At 42.9% G+C, this 24,343-nt stretch overlaps 1 protein-coding gene across 3 annotated transcripts in view; it reads left to right on the plus strand.

The window, feature by feature from the left end:
- The window catches only part of camkk1a (calcium/calmodulin-dependent protein kinase kinase 1, alpha a), a 120,680-nt gene that overhangs the window by 24,240 nt on the left and 72,097 nt on the right, over positions 1–24,343 (plus strand). For all 3 annotated transcript variants that reach the window (XM_036937856.1, XM_036937858.1, XM_036937857.1), the window contains exons 2-3: positions 5,575–6,013; positions 19,088–19,135. In XM_036937856.1, coding sequence (XP_036793751.1) covers positions 5,675–6,013; positions 19,088–19,135 — 387 coding nt within the window. In that variant the 5' untranslated portion in view covers positions 5,575–5,674. The remainder of the gene's footprint in view (positions 1–5,574; positions 6,014–19,087; positions 19,136–24,343) is intronic.

The following is a 24,343-nucleotide window of genomic DNA, read 5'->3' on the forward strand; positions in this document are numbered from 1 at the left end:
TTTTTCATCATAGCTTTATTCAGTTGAAGACAGCAGAGGATACATGAACTGCTCAATTAACCGTATTCAACCATATTGAATTACACCATACTGTATGTTTGGTGGTAGTGTGAAGGGAAAAACTTTTCTCCGAGCTCCCATTCCCCTCCGACAGTCGTTTCTGTGTTAGCTTCAGTTGCCTCTTGCCACACAGCAAATTTGTGATCGGAAGTTTAACACCCACTTTCTTCTAAATTATACAGTTGAAGTCAGAAGTTTACATACACTAAGGTTGGAATCATTAACTCGTTTTTCAACCACTCCACAAATGTATTGTTAACAGACTTGCCAAAACTATAGTTTGTTAGGACATCCACTGTGTGCATGGCACAAGCAATTTTCCAACAATTGTTTACAGACAGATTATTTCACTTATAATTCACTGTGTCACAGTTCCAGTGGGTCAGAAGTTTACATACACTAAGTTGACTGTGCCTGTAATCAGCTTGGAAAATTCCAAAAAAGTATGTTATGGCTTTAGAAGTTTCTGATAGGCTAATTAACATCATTTGAGCCAATTGGAGGTGTACCTGTGGATGTATTTCAAGGCCTACCTTCAAACTCAGTACCTCTTTGCTTGAGCTCATGGGAAAATCAAAAGAAATCAGCCAAGACCTCTGGGGGAAAAAAAATTGTAGACCTCCACAATTCTGGTTCATCCTAGGAAGCAATTTCTAAACGCTTGAAGGTACCACGTTCACCTGTACAAACAATAGTATGCAAGTATAAACACCATGGGACCACGCAGCCATCATATCGCTCAGGAAGGAGACGTGTTCTGTCTCATAGAGATTAAGGTACTTTGGTGCGAGAAGTGCAAATCAATCCCAGAAAAACAGCGAAGGACCTTATGAAGATGCTGGAGGAAACAGGTACAAAAGTATCTATTTCCACAGGTAAACTAGTCATATATCGACATGACCTGAAAGGCCGCTCCGCAAGGAAGAAGCCACTGCTCCAAAACCTCCATAAAAAAGACAGACTATTGTTTGCAACTGCACATGGGGGCAAAGATCGTACTTTTTGGAGAAATGTCCTCTGGTCTGATTAATCAAAAATAGAACTGTTTGGCCATAATTATGTTTGGAGGAAAACAGGGAGACTTGCAAGCCGAAGAACACCATCCCAACCGTGAAGCACAGGGGTGGCAGCATCATGTTGTGGGGGTGCTTTGCTGCAGGAGGGACTGGTGCACAAAATAGATGGCATCATGAGGAGGGAACATTATGTAGATATATTGAAGCAACATCTCCAGAAGTTAAAGCTTGGTCGCAAATGGGTCTTCCAAATGAACAATGACCCCAAGCATACTTCCAAAGTTGTGGCAAAATGGCTTAATATGGCTGCGATCCCCGTACAGGGATCAACATCGGGGGCCATTTCAGAGTGATTAACTAAAAATACAACGTCGTAACATTCTTTAAAATACAAGTGTCTTACATCCTTCAAAAGATGAGAATCTTGGTAATCAAACTACGTTTTCCGATTACAGAACAAATACCATGCTTTTGTTTGAGAAGAGCGATCAACAACGTGAATTCCATCTCTATCAACTTTTTACGGAGCATTCGACATAATTACACACACTAAACAATCGTTTATCTAGTCATAGTTGGTTTCAGTGCAATCCTCTGGATGTTTGCAACACAGCCAAACTTGATTTTTTTTTTTTTGCGGGGAGTATTGACCGAAGTGAACTTATTTGAAGACAACGAGCAATGACTTCATTGCGCACCAATAATATTAGCGAAGCTTCGTTGATTGACTGTATTTCTGCCCAAAGACCACTGATCTTCTTGAAATCTAGCTGGGTAGATAGCCAATGAGCTGAGGTAAACGCCAGTATGTGATGGTTATGGGTTGGACCACCATCCCTTGTTTGTAAACGCATGCCTAACGAACTTCATTCTCGCCTTGACCATCAGAGTAGTTGCAGTCACGCTTGTTACGCACAGCAGTGTTTTGGAAAGTGTTTTTTAAATGATTTCATTGAAGACATGGTGAATAAATCAGGAAAAGCGAAGTCTAAGTATACAGATTTGCACCAGATTGCAATGAAACCAAACATGACTGGAAAAGTCACGTTTAGTGTGTGTATTTACATCGAATGTGTCGTCGAAAATGGAATGAGACGGAATTCACGACACAAGCAGTTCACAAAATGTTTTGTGTTAGGCTATAAAATTGGATTTTATCAAACAAAAGACCATTCATTGTGTAACAATGAGCATTGGGATTGCAAATAGAGGAAGATCGTCAAAGGTAAACAATTAATTTTATTGCAGTTTGTGATTTTGTTACGCCTGTGCGTAATCCTCAGATAATCGCATCGTATTCTTTCGCAGTAAATCCTTTTTTAAATCTGACAACAGTTGGATTAGCAAGATTCTAGGCTTTCGAAACATGTGAGACACCTATATTTTCATGAATGTTTAATATGACTATTTATGTAGCGATCACCGTATGTTGTCGAATTTCATCCCGCTAACTAACGGGTTCGGTGCGCAGAGAGGTTAAAATTCACTATTCACTATTCTAAAAAGCAACCTGCAACAAAGCATACTGGGAATGATATAATAATGAGCCCCCTCCCATATTTATTTCTCTCTGAGATAGTGACAACACAGCCGATTAACAACGGTGGTGATTCCATTGTGATTTAAAATAACACTTCATTTATTCACTGCATGTGGTGTCAATTTCAATCCCGCTGGTGTTAACCCTACTTGAATCAACACTCAGACAACACTTTTTACCTCAACACCAAGATTTTAGCACCCGCAAATTTGCTGTGCAGGTTGTCATTGCAAATAATAATTATTAAAAGTCATCAGTCCTCTTGTTTATTAAAAGTCATCACAGTCCTCTTGTTTATTACGTCATCACAGTCCTCTTGTTTAGCACTCTTTCTCTCCCTGACATTATATGAATACCATTCCCTGATAGGCTCAGTCCCTATGAATGGTTCCTGAAGACTAGAGTGCTGCTGTAGCATCAGTTAATCACTGGTTGGCTAATAGAGAACGGTTAATACCAGGAAGTGGCTTTTCAATGGGGTCAAGAGTCAATGGTATTTGTCTCTAACTCTCTCCCTCCCCTGCGTCCGCCACTCCTCTCCGACCTCAACCACCATCACAATCAATTAAAAGGCTTTCCCAACTGTTGGGTAGAACAACAGTTATCAGACCGGGGAACATTGTAAGCTGTAATATTTTGGCTGAATTCATGTGTGCGTTGTCAATATCCTCCACATTAATGGTTGTCAGGGGCAACAAGCAGCCAGCCCTCCAGGACTGAGATTGCCCGTCCACTGTGAGGGAACTGTCATGGTGGGGTCGACAAGTACGCCCACACACACATACACACAAATGCTCTCACGCAGGCACACATACACATGCTGGCACCCACATGAACAAATACTATCCTATACTATTTTTAAATACTATAGTATACACTAGTAAAAAAAAAAAGAAGGTATACACTATAGTAATTACTGTAGTGCTTTTGTGGACTGTAGTGCACTATAGTATTCCAACAGTATACTACAAAATTCTACAGTAAGTACTACACATGATCAAGGTATACTACTGTTTACTTCAGAATTCTAAGTACTGTAGTATTCTGTATTAAAGTGTTTTTTTCATGTGGGCGCACACACACACACACACACACACACACACACACACACACACACACACACACACACACACACACACACACGTCTTCTGCTCACTTCTAGACTCAACATAAGCCAGTCTTACACTGGTATAATGTATGCCAATTTAACATAATGTTTGCACAGTGGTCCCCATGCGTGCACACACACACACACACACACACACACACACACACACACTTAAATGGACACTTTGTCTGCTGAAGCACATAGTTCTCCATTTCATTAAGCCCTGACTGTTATCCCTCAAGGGATGGAAACAAATTGCCTTCCCCTTTGTGAACGCCATATTTATTCCGAAGAGAACGCCATATTTATTTCCCCCCCTGATATGTGTGTCCTGCCGTGCTTGTTGTGAGTGAGAGAGAGGCAGTGATACTTGATAAAATCAAACATGTATGTTTCTGTGAAAAGACTCCAATTGACATGGAGCCAAGACTGCCCTGGTGAAAAATAAAATGCGTCATGAAATAATTTGACCCAAGTTAAAACTGGAGCACTCAGTTATTTTAGAATATAAGGCACTCTGAGTCCAACTAAACGGATAGGTTTTCGTGTCCTGAGAAATCTCAGGAATAGCAGAAGACGACGATGTCCCATTTCACTACTCTAAATGTAACCTCTAAAAGAATATTGATATTCAGACAACCGAAACTCCTCACAAAGGTTATTGTAAATAGATTCACCATTTTATATCCAATCAAGCCCCTTTCTCTGAATTATTGACCCTAAAGAGGTGGACACATTGAGCTCTTGGAGGTAAAAGCATTAATCACCTTCCCAGAGCAGCTTTTCACTGTGTGTGTGTGTGTCCCTGACTAAGATAGATGTGGAAGGGCTCTTTGAGATGGAAGGATTGTAATGTGAGAGATTTCTTGTCAGTTCTTCTTCCCTCCCTGGCCTTTGGATGGATAACTGGATGGAGTAGATCTGGTCCACTTTGCATATCTGTGCTCTCTCATCTGCAGAGACAACAACACATCAACCAACAGGCTGCACAGCCTTGCTTTGATACCAGCTCACTATGACTATCTACTTCCCTGATTTACATTTTGTGATTAAAGGGCTCACAATGAACAAAGATCTGCTGTGATTGTCACACAGGTTCAAGCACACACACACACACACACACATACACACGCACTCGGAGTAATTGCATGAGAAAGTGGATGTTGTTGATGAGAGCTGTGTTAACCCACACACACTCACACTAGGAGCATGTCCAGAGGAATGGATCATAATTAACTGTGGGCCTAGATTGACTTTCATCACAGGGTCATTTATTTAAATTAGACAACTACACACACGGCAGACGCGCGCACACACACGCTTGGACGACTTAATCTGCTGGCCGGCCCTGCTGGAACAATCAGCTTCTCACACACAAAGAGAGAGGGAGAGATAGAAGGGGGGCACTGAGGTGTCTGGATGACAAAACACTGTCCTACTTGTAGTTATTTACCTTGGCTGTCCTCAGAGCACAATGTCATGAACTGCCTATACATAACAGTGTGACCTTTTTAGATGTGTGAACTTGACTCAATCAAACTACGCAGTGTATTGTGATACATGTTCTTGGGTAGATGACATTGTTCTGGTTGTTATCACTTACCTGTTAATCATGGAACATAATACAATACCAGTGTCCATATCATTCATATCATATGATATCCATACCATGTAGTGTGTTTGATCTATGGCTTTTTATTGAGCTGCCATCTTGGCCAGCGCATCCTTGTAAAAGAGGTCCCCTGACCTCAATGGGACTTCCTGGGTAAAGAAATGTGAAATGGAAATCTAAATTAAAATAATTTTCTCTATATGAACTCATCCCTCTCGCCTCTCTCGGTTCCCTGCAGATCCAGTGCTCCCCCAGGCTGGCCCAGACCCACACCACGTTGATGCTGGTGGGCTCTCACCTCCTCTTCGTCCTGCGCTCCCCCATCCCTCCATCCAGTGATGGCGATGAGTACCGACCCGGGCTGCAGAAGGGACGACCTCAGCCCTGACCCCGACCCAATGACCCCTGACCGCAGTGACCTCACCGCCATGATGGCCACCGTGACTGTGACGACCACCGAGACGGGCGGCTCACCGGCCAATGGCGTGAGGATTGGGGCTCAGGAAGGAGGAGCTAAGAAAGGCCCTGCTCAGCGGCCACACCTCTCAGGGAGGAAGCTGTCGCTACAGGAGCGGGGCACGTACCCATCTGGGAGGTCAGGGGGGGCTCACGTCTCCCCCCGTGTGGTACGCAGACCCACCGTGGAGTCCAAACGCGTCTCCATCTCAGACGCCGAGGTGAGAGAACTGACACAGGGAGAGAGAGAGAAATTCAATTCAATGCAATAATCATTATTATTGCTCCTCTGGAACAAATTGAGTTGAATTAAGAGGGCTAACTGTTAGGTTTATAAGGGGTTTGGAGGCATAGTTAAGTGGTAGAGCATCTGGCAGAATATCAAGAGGTTCACGTTCATCTGGGTTTAAATAAAGGATGAATAGAATAAAATCCAAAAATGTGGAAACTAGTGAAAAAAAATCATATTTTCTCCTTGTTGCAGTCAAGGTTGGCGTGAGTGTTTTAGCTGTGTGTGTTGTGACCATGGTTCTCAGACATTGAATGAGTAGGATTGTACGGTCCATCGTGCAATTGTGACTCGTGCTTTTTAATGCAAAGTAGACCTCTGTTTCTGTATTAGATGGAAAGTGAATGTCCTGCGTGTGATGTGCCACTAAGCGGTCAGTCAGACAGAGGGGTCAGGAGATTTCTCTCTCTTAGAGCTTAAGTCTTAACAGCATGTCTGTGTGTGTCTGTGTGTGTGTTCAGTGCGTGTAGCCTACATGTGTGCTCTGAATGAATCAGTGCTATGCTCGGGGACATGAAATCTGTAATCTACATCTTGAATATTTTGCCTCTAGCTGGATTACCATCTGGTCTCATCTGAGAGAGCACTAGGAAATAGTCTCCAAGAGTGCGTACTAAATGGCACCCTATTTCCTAGAGCCCTGGTCAGAAGTAGTCCACTTAATAGGGAATATGGTGGCATTTGGAATGAAGATTTACTTCACTTACTCTTCACTACCTCAGTTAATCTTCAAATATACACTCCTCAAGAACTGGAATCCAAATCATGTACCTAATAGTTAATACCCAAGTGGATCCAATTGCAATACTGTTGGGAATTGTGTATTACCGGTAAAATATATACAAATCTCCAGTCATGCATTCAATTGAGACTTTGTCATTTTCTTCCCATAAAAATGTATATTTGGAGAATTAGTGAATGTCAGAGTACATCAGTCTTCACATCATTATTGAGTGTTGTATTAGAATTAGACTAATTACATAAAGAACATGTGGTTGATTGTTCACATCGGTGAGCTCAGCAGGTACCTGATTCACTCACTTACAGTACGTGTGTGTGTGTGTGTGTGTCATAATGACATCCTATGGGCGGTCAGAGAGCAGGAGAAGGGATCATGTTAGTCAATACCGCTTTACCTTGTGTGGGACACATCCTCCTCTATACCAGCCCCCTGATAAACACTCAAAGTGACATGGTTTTTTATGTATAGAGAGGCTCAGGAGTTGGTTGTCTGGACATGGAATGAGAGGGGAATAACCAGTGTAGTATATAGACTATTTCTTACATTTATGGACCTGTACACAATTAGGTTTCACAAAATTAATTTGTCACAATCGTTATGAAACATCTTATATGTTTGCGATAGAGATTTTGTCTGCACAACCCTTGTGTACTTATTTTTGTTCAGAAAAACTCTACAACCATTATGCCAAATGTGTTGTACATCAGTTGTACAATTTGAGTGTAATCCACCAGCTCTTCTCTGAAAGACACTCTTTTTAATGAAAGGTTGGTTTTTCCTCTTTTTTTCAGTTCAGGTAGTAGAACTGTCAGGTAGGGAGATGAGTTTATCCTACTTTGCTATGACTGACACATGGAGAATGTTCAGAAATACAAATGTGGGAATGAGCAGTTTAAGGGTTCTTTCTGGCTCTGTCTGTCTGTCTCAAATGGCACCTTATTCCCTAGTGCCCTACTTTTGACCAGGACCCACACCCCTGCCGTAGGTTATCCATTGTGAGTGAGGTCAGAAGCATTTCCTGGTTCCTTGTCAATCAGCACCGCTACAGCCTGGATGATGCTAACCTCTGCATACCTCCACAGAATGCACAGCGTGAATAACCTGTATGCGTCCCAAATGGCACCATATTCCCTAAAAGTGCACTCCTTTTGACCAGAGACCTATGGGGAATAGGGTGTCATATGGGATGCACAAAGGTTAGCAGAATCCGGGCTTAGGGTGCGTCCCAAATGGCACCCTATTCCCCATAGGTCTCTGGTCAAAAGGAGTGCACTTTTAGGGAATATGGTGCCATTTGGGACGCATACAGGTTGTTCACGCTGTGCATTCTGTGGAGGTATGCAGAGGTTAGCATCATCCAGGCTGTAGCGGTGCTGATTGACAAGGAACCAGGAAATGCTTCTGACCTCACTCACAATGGATAACCTACGGCAGGGGTCGGCAACAGGTGGACATCCATTCGTGGGAATAGTTGGTGAACAGATTCCCTAAATGAAACAATGTTTCTGCTGAATTCCTGCTTATTTTAGCATTTTTGACCAAACCTCAAACCATCCCATCCCATTGTTTTTAGTAAAAAAAAGACTAAAATCACCAGAAATTCAGCAAAAAATGTGTTAACCGGGCCTCTCAAGTGGAGCAGCGGTCTAAGGCACCGCATCGCAGTGCTAGAGGGATCACTACAGGCAAGTGGAGGCTGGTGACTTGAAAAATTGAGAAGGATGGGAGACCCACAGTATAGGTGCGGAACGCACAGAGATGACAAAGTGTGTTTAAAAAATTGTCGAAGACTAATTATTTTAACCGAAAGCATTTAATGAAGACATTTATAGTACAATATTATGGTGAATGGGAATGAGAGGTCTACTTACACAGTGATGGAAAGGGATCACAGCAGTGATTGAATGAGGGTATGAGGCATGAGTGTTCAGAGGCTTGACCAGTGCAGGACAGGATTTGACAAAAAAACTAACACACTACACAGTTAGACAAAAGAGCTAAGAATGAGTTAGTCCAAGCAAGGAGTGAAATCATTGATGTGTAATAATGTAATTGTGTTTGTTTATGTTATTAGCTCTACATACAGTAATGAGAGAAAATTGATAGGGGTACTCACAGTGCTTGGAGGGGAAACATCCAATGTGCCAGTGGTTGAGGGGGCTCATGAGACGTAGCTTCAGTTCATGTCAGGAGAAAGTTGACAATGGTAGTGGAGTGGTGTAGTCATCACCTCTTAATCAGGGAACAGGAAGGGACTTAGCTGTAAATACAAATAGCAGATACATTCCATTACAGCTGCGCCACCGTAGGTTTGGACAACGAGTTTCTCCTATATGAAGTTAAATTCAGACATCTGAAAATTCATAAAGTCAAACACAGACTGCGCAACTCGCCCACTTGACACATCAAAGTAGCCCAATAAACGTTCCTGAATAAATCCCTGATCAGCCACATACCTGACGATAACTGACACCTGCAAGAAGACTGGTGGCACCATAGGTCCCAGAGCGGTGGGGTAATTTTTACCCCCTGGGGCCTGGAGTTTTTACGGTAATGTTAACCTAACTAGGAAAAGTTTGGACACTAAGGTATGACAGTGATTAATCAGTTGTAAATAGGTTTTCTATGGGCTTTGATGGGTTTTTTAAAACTCCTGGGAAAAACTCCTGGCCCTGGGGGGGATGAAAACCCTGTCAAACTGCAGCTACCTTATTTGTTCATATACAGCATATTTAAGAGAAAGGGGGATACCTAGTCAGATGTACAACTATATGCATTCAACTGAAATGTGTCTTCCGCGTTTAACCCAACTGAATCAGAGAGGTGTGGGGGGCTGCCATAATCGACATCCACGACTTTAGATTAGATTAGGACAACCATAGACAACAACTGATAGACAATACAACTCACAAGGCTGAGCTTGCTTTATGCATGTTTGCAACTGTAGGCCTTCTACATTGTCATCTGTCATCACTATGATGTCGATTTTGATTAATTCCAGTTAATAACTTTGTATTAAAAAACGTATAGGCAGCCTAGCCCGCCCAATTTTGAATATAAACTAAACTAAATTTGATCACATTCACATTTTCTCCTGACACACAAATGGACTATAAATACAAAACGTTACCAATTAGTTTACCCTGGCCAGATGGACAGGGCGCATAGGCTGTATGCATCTGCTATTATTAGTAGCCTACGGTTGATCAGACTGAAACAGTCTTGTTTTCATCCCATATAGCATGTCGGATTTCTAATGCTGCAACATTTATGTCATGAGTTTTTGCTTTTGTCTGTCCGGAGTGATTATGTGTTATCATCTTTGCTAAATAAATACTGGAGGAAAGTGGAAAGCCTGCTTGAGCACACGCAAAAACCTCTCGGCAACCTCTCTCTTTTAATCTAACCTCTCGTCAACCTCTCTCTTTAATCTAATTTCTAATGGATGGTAGCTATCAAATCATTCGGAATTGTTTTCGACATCCCAGAAAAGACAGTCGAAAGTTCGATATGTTCAGCAAGTAAAGCATCGTAACGTGCAATTATCTCTGCAAGCTCCTTGTAGTTGCCCTTGTTGGCGGAAGTTTCCCTCTTGTCGTGTCCTCTAAAAGCAAATTCTTGCATGGCCAAAAACGCAGTGGTGTTGAGAACATCCTTGTTTCTTCTTACTTCCTCGTTGTGTTGCACAGTTTGAATACGCAGACCTTTGTCATAATCGATGCAGCTTTTTCCCAGAAGGTTGAATCTGATGTAGGCATTTATCTGCTCCCTGCTTTTGTTTTGCCGTTTAGCTCAATGTTCTTCAGGTCACTGTACCCACCTTTTGACCAAGGCTCAGACTGTCAAAAAAGCAGGCTAGGCCAGCAATGCAGGCGGCTTGATGAAAGGCTCCCTGTTAATTCAAACCTTTTCTGTGTACCCCAGATAATGAAAGGGGTTCTTCAACAAAAAGTCCACCACATTTTCGGCAGTGTTGGCCATTCTACCATTCTGGCGGAGAAAACTGCACACTCAAGCTGGTAGCTAGATATCTACTGAAGTTAGTGCAATTTATTTCAATTTTCCTTGCTAACTGGACACAAAAATGATCAGGACTCAAGGTAAGACCCAGATGCAGACTGTCGAAGTAACAATGTTTATTGTAGCAACAGGGAAAAAACAGGTCAAGGCAGGCAGGGGTCGATAATCTGGGGTAGGGCAAAGGTACAGGACGGCAGGCAGGGCCAGGGACAGTAATCCAGAGGTGGAGCAAAGGTACAGTCAAAATCCAGGAGGACGAGAAAAGAGAGGCTGGGAAAAGTTAGGAGCAGACAGGAAACACGCTGGTAAGCTTGAACAAACAAGACGAACTGGAAACAGAGAACACAGGTATAAATACACAGGGAATAATTGGGAAGATGGGCAACACCTGGAGGAGGGTGGAGACGAGCACAAGGACAGGTGAAACAGATCAGGGTGTGACAAAAATAAAGTTCTAAAACCAAGAAAAACAATTTATAATTGAGAAGAGACATACACTGAGTGTGCAAACCTCTGTCCCCTGTAATTACAAAAAACACATTTGAGTTGAATAATATAAAACAAATGCTCAACTATCACTCTTCAATCTTAATCTCTATCCAGCAATGACACAAAGCAACACATAGAACCCCCATAATGCTCTGTGGCAATACTCCAACACAACACACTAGGTTCATTCTCTGATCCTAATTCTATTATTGGATGGATAACATTTCGGTTCATACTGCAAAGCTTTGATTGTTTGGAGGACGTCCTCCGGAAGTGGTGATAGTTACCATGTACGTCTATGAAAGGGAGTGAGGCCTACGAACCTCCTAGATTTTTTTTTATTGAAGTCAATGCAGCCAGAGGAAGACTGAAGTTAGCTGTCCTCCGGCTACACCATGGTGCTACCCTAGACAGTGCTGTTGAGGCTACTGTAGACCTTCGTTGCAAAACAGTGTATTTTATTAAATTTTTTGGGGGGACATGAATATATTTAGTTTTATCTAAAAAGGATAACTTTTTTAATGTTTCACTGTTTATATTTTTATGAAATTTCACTGAGGAGCCTCCACTGCTACAAACCCGGGTTCGATCCCGGGCTGTGTCGCAGCCAACCACAACCGGGAGACCCAAGAGATGGTGCACAATTGGCCCAGCGTCGTCTGGGTTGGGGGAGCATTTGGCAGGCTGGGATGTCCTTGTCCCATCGCGCTCTAGTGACTCTTTGTGTTGGGCCAGGCGCATGCACGCTGACTTTGTTCGCCAGCTGTACGGTGTTTCCGCCGACACATTGGTTCAGCTGGCTTTGGGGTTAAGCGAGCAGCATGTCAAGAAGTAGTGTGGCTTGGAGGGTTCGTGTTTTGGAGGACACATGGCTCTCGACCTTCGCCTCTCCTGAGTTGGTACGGGAGATGCAGCAATGGGACAAGATTGTAACTACCAATTGGAAACCACGACATTGTGGAGAAAAAGGGGTAAATATAATACAAATGTGTTCACCAATTATTTCCACGAATAAAAGAAGAGACATACACTGAGACTGAGTGTGCAAAACATTAGGATATTGAGTTCCTAATATTGAGTTGCACCCCCTGTCTTTTGCCCTCAGAACAGCCTCAATTCGTCAGGGCATGGACTCTACAAGGTGTTGAAAGAGTTCTACAGGGATGCTGGCCCATGTTGACTCCAATGCTTTCCAAAGTTGTGTCAAGTTGGCTGTATGTCCTTCGGGTGGTGGACCATTCTTGATACACACTGGAAACGGTTGAGAATGAAAAATCCAGCAGCGTTGCAGTACTTGACACACTCAAACCGGTAGGCCTGGCACCTACTGCCGTACCCCATTCAAAGAGACTTAAGTCTTGTGTCTTGCCCATTGACCCTCTGAATGGCATACATACACAATCCATGTCTCAATTGTCTCAAGACTTAAAAATCCTTCTTTAACCTGTCTCCTCCCCTTCATCTACACTGATTGAAGTGAATTTAACAAGTGACATCAATAAGGGATCATCGCTTTCAACCTAGATTCACCTGGTCAGTCTGTCATGGAAAGAGCAGGTGTTCCTAATGTTTAGTACACTCAGTGAATGTGATCGTGTCTCAATGTAATCAAGGTATGAAATTATTATTTTTTTTTTTGGGGGGGGGGGGGTCATAGTTGTGGTCAATTTGCAGTGTAGAAATTATTATAATTATGTCCTGCCCCCTCGACCGTCCTCTCCGACAACAATCGGCCCGCGGCTGAATCAAGTTCCTACCCCTGACCGACAGTAAAATGGCATGGAGAGAACATGTTTTAACTAAATTATTAAACTGTGGAGTATTTTTCAATGTTTGTCACTGTTTATGTCTGTCTCTTTCTCTCTCGGTCACTATGCTTCGCCTCTCTTTCTTTCTCCTTCCGTACCTTCTTGCTCTATTTTTCTCCCTGCTACTCTTCCCCCCCCCCCCCCCCCCCCCCTCTCCACCATGAGCTTTATTTATGTGGCTTTAATTTCAGTCTCTTGTTGTTAAACCGAGGATTAAAAACAGTATTCTGTAGAGAAACACCCGAAACAAACAATAGAGATACTTTAACAGTATTCGACAAAACACAGCACACAGAAACATGATTACAACCACATCCACAATAGCATCCCACATCCTTTGTCTCATATTTTTTATGTTCCTGTAGAATCTCTCCCTTTTCTCTCTCATCTCTCGTCTTGTCTCTCTCCCCCCACACTCTCTCCTCACTTCCCAACCACAATGACAGCATCTCCTTCCCACTTTTCAGAAAAAAAGCATGAGCAGCATTGTGGCACCAATAAATCTCCCTTCTCTAATTATTGACTCATCACCCGATATTTAGTCAGGGTCGACTAATGTCTAGCTCAGCAGGCCACCATCCTCCCGCAGTACACTCAGGTGTGTGTGTGTGTCTCTGCGCTCACTAAGGGGTTGAAAGAAACTATTGATCACTTTCTCCTACAGGGCCACTTCGAGTTGAGGGACAAAACTAAAATGGAGGTGTAGTTTATACTCTTCTCCACCTCCATGCTAAGTAAACTAATGAGTAGAAAGAGATGATTTTGTTGCCATACTAGCGATGCAGCAGCAGGCTACACAGGATGCTTGTTTGGTTGGAGATTCTCTCAGAGAGCTACAGTATTCATGACTGTGTCTAAGTGTGCGTCCCAAATGACACCCTATTCCCTACATAGCACACTTGTTTCGACCAGTTACTAAATGAGGAACATGATATCCATCCTCCCTGTAAGACATGAGGAGAAATGAGAAATCAATGGACAAGGAGAGGAGGAAGAGATGTGTCAATGGAGAGATGCATAGAAGGAAATGACAGCTCAGCAACTCTCACCCCCCGAGAGGGTAGAAGGGAGTGGAGGGATGGGTGGAGTAATAGGAGGGAGGGAGGAATGGCTTTCTGGGTCATCTGATGCAGTAGCCCATCCGTGACAAGGACTTACAAGTTGTGCGTTCCCGAGATGGCGTTCTGCACACCACAGTTGTGCTGTGCCGTTATTTGCCTGTTTGTGGCCTTCGACCTCATTAACAAGCTGTTTTCGCTGACTGGATGTTTTTTGTTTGTTGTACCATTCTCGGTAAACCCTAGACACTGTTGTGCGTGAAAAGCCCAGGAGGCCAGACATTTTTGAGATACTGGAAACCAGTGGTTTAAAGTACTACGTAAGTCATTATTTTGGGGATCTGTGCTTTACTTTACTATTTATAGTTTTTAAAACTTTTACTTTTACTTCACTACATTCCTAAAGAAAATAATGCACTTTTTACTCCATACATTTTCCCTGACAGCCAGAAGTACTCGTTACATTTTGAATGGCTAGCAGGACAGGAAAATGCTCAAATTCATGCACTTATCAAGAGAACATCCCTGGTCATCCCTATTGTGTCTTATCTGGCGGACTCACTGAACACATGCTTCGTTTGTAAATTGTCTGAGTGTTGGAGTGTGCCCCTGGCTATCGTAAATAAAAAAAACAAGAAAATTGTGCCGTCTGGTTTGCTAAATATAAGGAATTTGAAATTATTTATACTTTTACTTTTAATACTTAAGTATATATTAGCAATTACATTTGCTTTTGATACTTAAGTATATTTAAAACCAAATACTTTTAGACTTTTATTCAAGTAGTATTTTATATGGGTGACTTTCACTTTTACTTGAGTAATTTTCTATGAATGTATCTTTACTTTTATTCAAGTATGACATTTGGGTACTTTTTCCACCACTGACTGGAACTGGCACGCCTGGCACCGATGATCATACAACGCTCAATGTCACTTAGGTCAGTCGTTTTGCCCATTCTAACATTCAATCGAACACTAACTGAATGCCTCGATGCCTGTCTGCCTGCTTTATATAGCAAGCCACGGCCACGTGACTCACTGTCTGTTTGAGTTAACAATTTTAGTGAATGAGGTGGTTTACCTAATAAACTGAGTATATATCATAAGGCCTTTAGTTGAGGGCCTAGTTATACCATTACACAGTGGTGTTAGGAAACCCCTGGTTTATATGCCACATCTGGCCTGCAAGTCACATTATGTTGGCTTGCAAAGTGATGTGTAATTCCTATTGGAATCCAGCCAGTGTTAGGATATCCAACAAGTGACATTTTTTATCACCTGCAACCTGCATTCAGACTGACTGCCAGGGTAGGGAAGATTGAATACTGAGACTACCTCAATGATCTAAACTGGAACAACAATCTCAGTAATGGGTGCAATAAGTCCAACTACTAACAGATTAGTTTAGTTTAAAAAAAAACTTTATCTTTGGCTGATTAATGTTATGCTACACAATCAATGAACATGGCCGTCATTGTAAAATAAGAATTTGTTCTTAACTGACTTGCCTCGTTAAACAAAGGTTCAACAAAAATAAAAACATGCAAAAACACTGTGTGGTCCTTCAACATGGCCCAGCTCTTTATCCATCAGCTCCTCAGATACAGTATATACTGCAGTGGAGAGTCACTGAGCATGCGCCAGCTGGACCTGGCACAATGGGCTAACAACAGTGTCCGGTTTCTCTTTCTCTCTCGCTCTCTCTGTCCCTCTCTTGCTCACTCACTTTCACTTCCTGCATCTCACTCCACATACAGTAGCATACCTTACACTCTGAGTCTCACTGTGTGTTTGTGTCTTCATACCTCTTGTAGTACTACGCTTGACCCTCTCTGGCCGTCCCCTGTGCAGTGGCACACGCCACTCATCCCCCGTACTGTACATTCTGTGCTGTACTACACTCCCTCACCCTCTGTGCTGTACTACACTCCCTCACCCTCTGTGCTGTACTACACCACCCCACGTTCTGTGCTGTACTACACTACCTCACCCGTTACACGGTAGATCACTCCCCTCCCCCCTGTGTGTCTGTGACCTGCAGGCTTCTTCCTAGACCTCTAGGTTTCTTCCTAGGATCCTGCCTTCTAGGGAGTTTTTCCTAGCCACTGTGCTCTTCTGCCTCTGCATTGCTTGCTCTCTTTTGGGGTTTAGGCTGGGTATCTGTTTAAGCACTTTGACAACTGCTAATGTAAAACGGGCTTTATAAAATAAGTTTGATTATTTGATTGACTGTATCCAGGGCTTAGTTTCAGCCCCATTCAGACTGCAAACATGCTCACGGCTCCAGTGCAGTGCCCCAGTTTCAGGGGCCCAGGATCTGGGATGTCTAAGCCTAAACCACAGCTGTCTCACCGTAATGAGAGAACTCCACTCAATGTTCTCGCTCTTTCCCTTTCACTCTGTCTCTATCTCTATCGATCAACCCAACAGAGCAGACTAGCAACAGCATCCAGTTTGAATCCCCACCTTTCTCATTATTTTTCCTTACTTCTCTCCCTCTTTATTTTAATTTTCCTTGGTCTGTCCATCTCTCTCTCTCTCTCGTGTGTCTCTCTCTCTCTCTCATGTGTGTATGTGTGTATATGTGTATATATTTATTTATTTATATTTCACTCATGTGCTCTTTCCTCTTATGTTGTTGATGTGCTGTTGGGTCTTGACCCTATAGAACCCCACACTGGAGGTGTCATAATACCATAAAACCTAGCGGTCCAACAGGGCGATTTTAGAAACACTTAAAATAAGGTCTGTGTTTCGTGTAGGCTTAGCCTGATGTAAGGTTTAAATTCTCTTTCTCTTGATCGACCCGACTCCGAAAGAGCGGTCGAGCTTCCCTCTCCCTTCCTTTCTTTCACTATTTTCTGTCTGTCCATCTGTCCTCTCTCTATATACAGTGGGGCAAAAAAGTATTTAGTCAGCCACCATTTGTGCAAGTTCTCCCACTTAAAAAGATGAGAGGCCTGTAATTTTCATCATAGGTACACTTCAACTATGACAGACAAAATTAGGAAAAAAAATCCAGAAAATCACATTGTAGGATTTTTTATTAATTTATTTGCAAATTATGGTGGAAAATAAGTATTTGGTCACCTACAAACAAGCAAGATTTCTGGCTCTCACAGACTTGTAACTTCTTCTTTAAGAGGCTCCTCTGTCCTCCACTCGTTACCTATATTAATGGCACCTGTTTGAACTTGTTATCAGTATAAAAGACACCTGTCCACAACCTCAAACAGTCACACTCCAAACTCCACTATGGCCAAGACCAAAGAGCTGTCAAAGGACACCAGAAACAAAATTGTAGACCTGCACCAGGCTGGGAAGACTGAATCTGCAATAGGTAAGCAGCTTGGTTTGAAGAAATCAACTGTGGGAGCAATTATTAGGAAATGGAAGACATACAAGACCACTGATAATCTCCCTCGATCTGGGGCTCCACGCAAGATCTCACCCTGTGGGGTCAAAATTATCACAAGAATGGTGAGCAAAAATCCCAGAACCACACGGGGGGACCTAGTGAATGACCTGCAGAGAGCTGGGACCAAAGTAACAAAGCCTACCATCAGTAACACACTACGCCGCCAGGGACTAAAATCCTGCAGTGCCAGACGTGTCCCCCTGCTTAAGCCAGTACATGTCCAGGCCTGTCTGAAGTTTGCTAGAGAGCATTTGAATGATCCAGAAGAAGATTGGGAGAATGTCATATGGTCAGATGAAACCAAAATATAACTTTTATAACTCGTCGTGTTTGGAGGACAAAGAATGCTGAGTTGCATCCAAAGAACACCATACCTACTGTGAAGCATGGGGGTGGAAACATCATGCTTTGAGGCTGTTTTTCTGCAAAGGGACCAGGACGACTGATCCGTGTAAAGGAAAGAATGAATGGGGCCATGTATCGTGAGATTTTGAGTGAAAACCTCCTTCCATCAGCAAGGGCATTGAAGATGAAATGTGGCTGGGTCTTTCAGCCTGACAATGATCCCAAACACACCGCCCTGGCAACGAAGGAGTGGCTTCGTAAGAAGCATTTCAAGGTCCTGGAGTGGCCTAGCCAGTCTCCAGATCTCAACCCCGTAGAAAATCTTTGGAGGGAGTTGAAAGTCCGTGTTGCCCAGCAACAGCCCCAAAACATCACTGCTCTAGAGGAGATCTGCATGGAGGAATGGGCCAAAATACCAGCAACAGTGTGTGAAAACCTTGTGAAGACTTACAGAAAACATTTGACCTCTGTCATTGCCAACAAAGGGTAAATAACAAAATATTGAGAAACTTTTGTTATTGACCAAATACTTATTTTCCACCATAATTTGCAAATAAATTCATTAAAAATCCTACAATGTGATTTTCAGATTTTTTTTTTTTTCCTTATCATTTTGTCTGTCATAGTTGAAGTGTAGCTATGATGAAAATTACAGACCATCTTTTTAAGTGGGAGAACTTGCACAATTGGTGGCTGACTAAATACTTTTTTGTCCCACTGTGCATAAATATATATATTTTATTATTATTATTATGTTTTTCTCTCTCTCCTCTTCTTTCTATCTCTCTCTGCCCTGTTTAACTCCTCTTTGCTCCTCTCTCTGCCTTGTCCCTTGTTGACTACATGCATTATCAGTGGTTGCTATGGAGCTCCAAGCAGTTTATACAGCACTGTAATGGATGTATGACTGTAAACTGAATTCAGTGGCCGTAGGCATCACTAATAACATCTCTAAAATGAGCTAGTCAGTGGAGAACATATTGTTCATGAATCCAACGCTGTATTTGAGTCATCCAATGTTCTATTTCTCTCCTCAGGTGGATATGGTAGATGGATGAATCATCCTCTCTCTTCTTTCATATATTCTCGTTTAATGTCATCCCTTTGTTTTCTTCCTCCTGCAGAACTGTATCCAGCTGAACCAGTACAAGCTGAAGAGTGAGATTGGAAAGGTGAGCCTTGAACTAATTCAGAAATGCAGAATACCCTGTCTTCAATCAATCACCTTTCTGATATTTGTACATCATGTTCTTTTACAATTGTGTCCTTGTTGTATCGAACTGTCTGCTATCATTGGCACTAAATACAAATTCATTAATGAATAAACTATTCTAATCAATATTATCCCTAAGCAGAATAGCCCACCTTCTATCAACACTGTTGGTGGTATCCCTGGCCTGGCTCTGTCTGTTTGTCTGCCTCTTTCTGTGCCTGTGTCTGCCTTTTCAGTCCGGATAGACTTATGTAACTATCAGAGAGGATCAATAGATTGTAATGTACATTAACCTTTAGAGGGCCTGGCCATCAATACAAGAGGCCCATATTTTAGATTTACAGTAGTAGCTGTTCAATCTACAGTGCATTCGGAAAGTATTCAGACCCCTTGACTTTTTTCCACATTTTGTTACGTTACAGGCTTATTCTAAAATGGATTAAATATTTTCCCCCACTCATCAATCTACACACAATACCCCATACTGACAAAGCAAAAACTGTTTTTTAGAAATGTTTGCATATGTATTTTTTTTTTAAACAACTGAGATCCAACATTTGCATAAGTATTCAGACCCTTTACACAGAACTTTGTTGAAGCACTTTTAGCAGTGATTACAGCCTCAAGTTTTTTGGGGTATGATGCTACATGCTTAGCACACCTGTGTTTTGGGGAGTTTTTCCCCATTCTTCTCTGCAGTTCCTCTCAAGCTTTGTCAGATTGGATGGGAAGTGTTGCTGCACAGCTATTTTCAGGTCTCTCCAGAGATGTTAGATCGGGTTCAAGTCCGGACTCTGGCTGGGCCACTCAAGGACATTCAGAGACTTGTCCCGAAGTCATGCCTGCGTTGTCCTGGATGTGTGCTTAGGGTTGTTGTCCTGCTGGAAGGTGAACCTTCGCCCCGGTCTGAGGTCCTGAGCACTCTGGAGCAGGCTTTCATCAAGGATCTCTCTGTACTTTGCTCCGTTAATCTTTCCCTTGATCCAATATCGGTTTCATCAGACCAGAGAATCTTGTTTCTCATGGTCTGAGAGTCCTTTAGTTTCCTTTTGGCAAATTCCAAATGGCTGTCATGTGCCTTTTACTAAGGAGTGGTTTCCGTCTGGCCACAATACCATAAAGGCCTAATTGGTGGAGTGCTACAGAGATGGTTGTCCTCTGGAAGGTTCTCCCATCCCCACAGAACTCTGGAGCTCTGTCAGAGTGACCATCGGGTTCTTGGTCACCTCCTTGACCCAGGCCCCTCTCCCCTGATTTCTCAGTTTGGCCGGGCGGCCAGCTCGTGGAAGAGTCTTGGTGGTTCCAAACTTTTTCCATTTGAGAATGATACTGTGTTCTTGGGAACCTTCAATGTTGCCAATTTTTTTTGGTACCCTTCCCCAGATCTGTGCCTCGACACAATCCTGTTTCGGAACTCTACGGATAATTCCTTTGACCTCATTGGCTTGGTTTTTGCTCTGACATGCACTGTCAACTGTAGGACCTTATATAGACAGGTATGTGCCTTTCCAAATCATGTCCAATCATTTGATTTTACCACAGGTGGACTCCAATCTCAAGTATGATCAATGGAAACAGGATGCAACTGAGCTCAATTTTGAGTCTCATAGCAAAGGGTCTGAATAGTGATGGAAGTAAGGTATTTCTGTTTTTTTATATATATATATATATATATATATATATATATATATATAAATTAGCAAAAATGTCTAAACCTGTTTTCGCTTTGTCATTATGGGGTATTGTTTTGAGATTGGAGAACACATTGGGAGGGATCTTAGACCATTCCTCCATATAGAATATTTCTAGATCCTTGATATCCTTTGTCTGTGCCTATTGACTGCCCATGTCAATTCAAACCACAGATTTTCAATGTGTCCGGAGACTGAGATGGCCATTGCAAAATGTTCATTTTGTTTCAATTAACAAGTTCCAAGTTGCAGCCTCCTGGCAGAGGCAACCAGGTTTTGGGCAACATTTTTCTGGTACTTTATGATTCCTCTTTTCCACACCAATCCCACCAATGGTCAGATGACATGAAAATAGAGATCTTTGGCCACGCACACCAGTGGTAGGTTTGGCCTTAAAAAGAGGAATCATATGCAGAAAAGAACCACACATCTATTGTAAAATATGGTGGTGGATTTTTATCACAGTAGACCTGATCCAATGGTAGTTTATCTTTAGGATGATAACCCAGGCTATCTGTACTGTCTCTCCCATATTATGAAAGGCTCTGAATGAGTCATGTTGCTTTGATCAGAACCTGAATCATACAGTATAGCTTGCCCATGAATCACCTCATCCTGCTTTACTACAGAATACAGTATTATGATATAAAAGGTGAAACTGGGGCCTCCCGAGTGGTGTAACCGTCTAAAGCACTGAATCGCAGTGTTAGAGGTGTTACTATAGACCCGGGTTCATTCCCGGGTTGTGCCACAACTGGCCGGGGCCCGGGAGTCCCATAGAATGGCGGGAGTCCCATAGTCCCCAAGGAGTCGGGGCCCGGTAGTCCCATAGTCCTATGGGCTGGGTGCCTGTAGCCTGAGCGGTGTTTCCTCCAACACATTGATGAGGCTGACTTCTGGGATAAGGAGCTCGGTTAGGCGGGTCATGTTTCGGAGGACGCATGACTCCTCCTTCACCTCTCCCGAGCCCGTTGCAGCGATGAGACAATATTTTTTTTAAATTGGAGAAAAAAGGGGGGAGGAAATAATATACACTGCTCAAAAAAATAAAGGGAACACTAAAATAACACATCCTAGATCTGAATGAATGAAATATTCTTATTAAATACTTTTTTCTTTACATAGTTGAATGTGCTGACAACAAAATCACACAAATGATCAAAGGAAATCAAATTTATCAACCCATGGAGGTCTGGATTTGCAGTCACACTCAAAATTAAAATGGAAAACCACACTACAGGCTGATCCAACTTCGATGTAATGTCCTTAAAACAAGTCAAAATGAGGCTCCGTAGTGTGTGTGGCCTCCACGTGCCTGTATGACCTCCCTACAATGCCTGGGCATGCTCCTGATGAGGTGGCGTATGGTCTCCTGAGGGATCTCCTCCCAGACCTGGACTAAAGCATCCACCAACTCCTGGACAGTCTGTCGTGCAATGTGGCGTTGGTGGATGGAGCAAGACATGATGTACTCAATTGGATTCATGTCTGGGGAACGGGTGGGCTAGTCCATAGCATCAATGCCTTCCTCTTGCAGGAACTGCTGACACACTCCAGCCACATGAGGTCTAGTATTGTCTTGCATTAGGAGGAACCCAGGGCCAACCGCACCAGCATATGCTCTCACAAGGGGTCTGAGGATCTCATCTCGGTACCTAATGGCAGTCAGGCTACCTCTGGCGAGCACATGGAGGGCTTTGCGGCCCCCCAAAGAAATGCCACCCCACACCATGACTGACCCACCGCCAAACCGGTCATACTGGAGGATGTTGCAGGCAGCAGAACGTTCTCCACGGCATCTCCAGACTGTCACGTCTTTCACATGTGCTCAGTGTGAACCTGCTTTCATCTGTGACGAGCACAGGGCGCCAGTGGCGAATTTGCCAATCTTGCTGTTCTCTGGCAAATGCCAAACGTCCTGCACGGTGTTGTGCTGTAAGCACAACCCCCACCTGTGGACGTCGGGCCTTCATACCACTCTCATGGAGTCTGTTTCTGACCGTTTGAGCAGACACATGCATATTTGTGGCCTACTGGAGGTCATTTTGCAGGGCTCCTTGCACAAAGGCGGAGGTAGCGGTCCTGCTGCTGGGTTGTTGCCCTCCTACGACCTCCTCCACGTCTCCTGATGTACTGCCCTGTCTCCTGGTAGCGCCTCCATGCTCTGGACACTACGCTGACACACAGCAAACCTTCTTGCCACAGCTCGCATTGATGTGCCATCCTGGATGAGCTGCACTACCTGAGCCACTTGTGTGGGTTGTAGACTCCGTCTCATGCTACCACTAGAGTGAAAGCACCGCCAGCATTCAAAAGTGACCAAAACATCAGCCAGGAATCATAGGAACTGAGAAGTGGTCTGTGGTTATCACCTGCAGAACAACTTCTTTATTGGGGGTGTCTTGCTAATTGTCTATAATTTCCACCTGTTGTCTATTCCATTTGCACAACAGCATGTGAAATTTATTGTCAATCAGTGTTGCTTCCTAAGTGGACAGTTTGATTACACAGAAGTGTGATTGACTTGGAGTTACATAGTGTTGTTTAAATGTTCCCTTTATTTTTTTGAGCAGTGTATATACAGTGGCAAGAAAAGGTAGGTGAACCCTTTGGAATTACCTGGATTTCTGCATAAAATGGTCATAACATTTGATCTGATCTTCATCTAAGTCACAAGAATAGACAAACATAGTGTTCTTAAACTAATAACACACAAGTTAATGTATTTGTCTTGTCTATATTGAATACATCATTTAAACATTCAGTGTAGGTTGGAAAAAGTATGTGAACCCCTAGGCTAATGACTTCTCTAAAAGCTAATTGGAGTCAGGAGTCAGCTAACCTGGAGTCCAATCAATGAGCCGAGATTAGAGATGTTGATTAGAGCTGCCTTGCCCTATAATAAAACACTCACAAAATGTCAGTTTGCTATTCACAAGAAGCATTGCCTAATGTGAACCATGCCTCAAACAAAAGAGATCTCAGAAGACCTACGATTAAAAATTGTTGACTTGCATAAAGCTGGAAAGGGTTACAAAAATGTCTCTAAAAGCCTTGATTTTCATCAGTCCACGGTAAGAAAAATAGTCTATAAATGGAGACTGTTCAGCAGTGTTGCTATTCTCCCTACGAGTGGCCGTCCTGCAAAGATGACTGCAAGAGCACAGCGCAGAATGCTCATTGAGGATATGAAGACTCCTAGAGTGTCAGCTAAAGACTTACAGAAATCTCTGAAATTGTAAAATCTCTGACAATACGTAAAACACTAAACAAGAATGGTGTTCATGGGAGGACATTTTCATTTGTCTCCGTGTCTGTTGGAAAGCAGACTGAACAAAGTTTTCCTCTTGGATTTTGCCTGTGCTTAACTCTATTCCTTTCTTTTTATCCTAAAAAACTCAGTAGTCCTTACTGATGACAAGCATAACCATAACAAGATGCAGCCACCACCTTGCTTGAAAATATGAAGAGTGGTA

The sequence above is a fragment of the Oncorhynchus mykiss genome, chromosome 12, assembly GCF_013265735.2.
Source record: "Oncorhynchus mykiss isolate Arlee chromosome 12, USDA_OmykA_1.1, whole genome shotgun sequence".
NCBI classification, from domain to species: domain Eukaryota; kingdom Metazoa; phylum Chordata; class Actinopteri; order Salmoniformes; family Salmonidae; genus Oncorhynchus; species Oncorhynchus mykiss.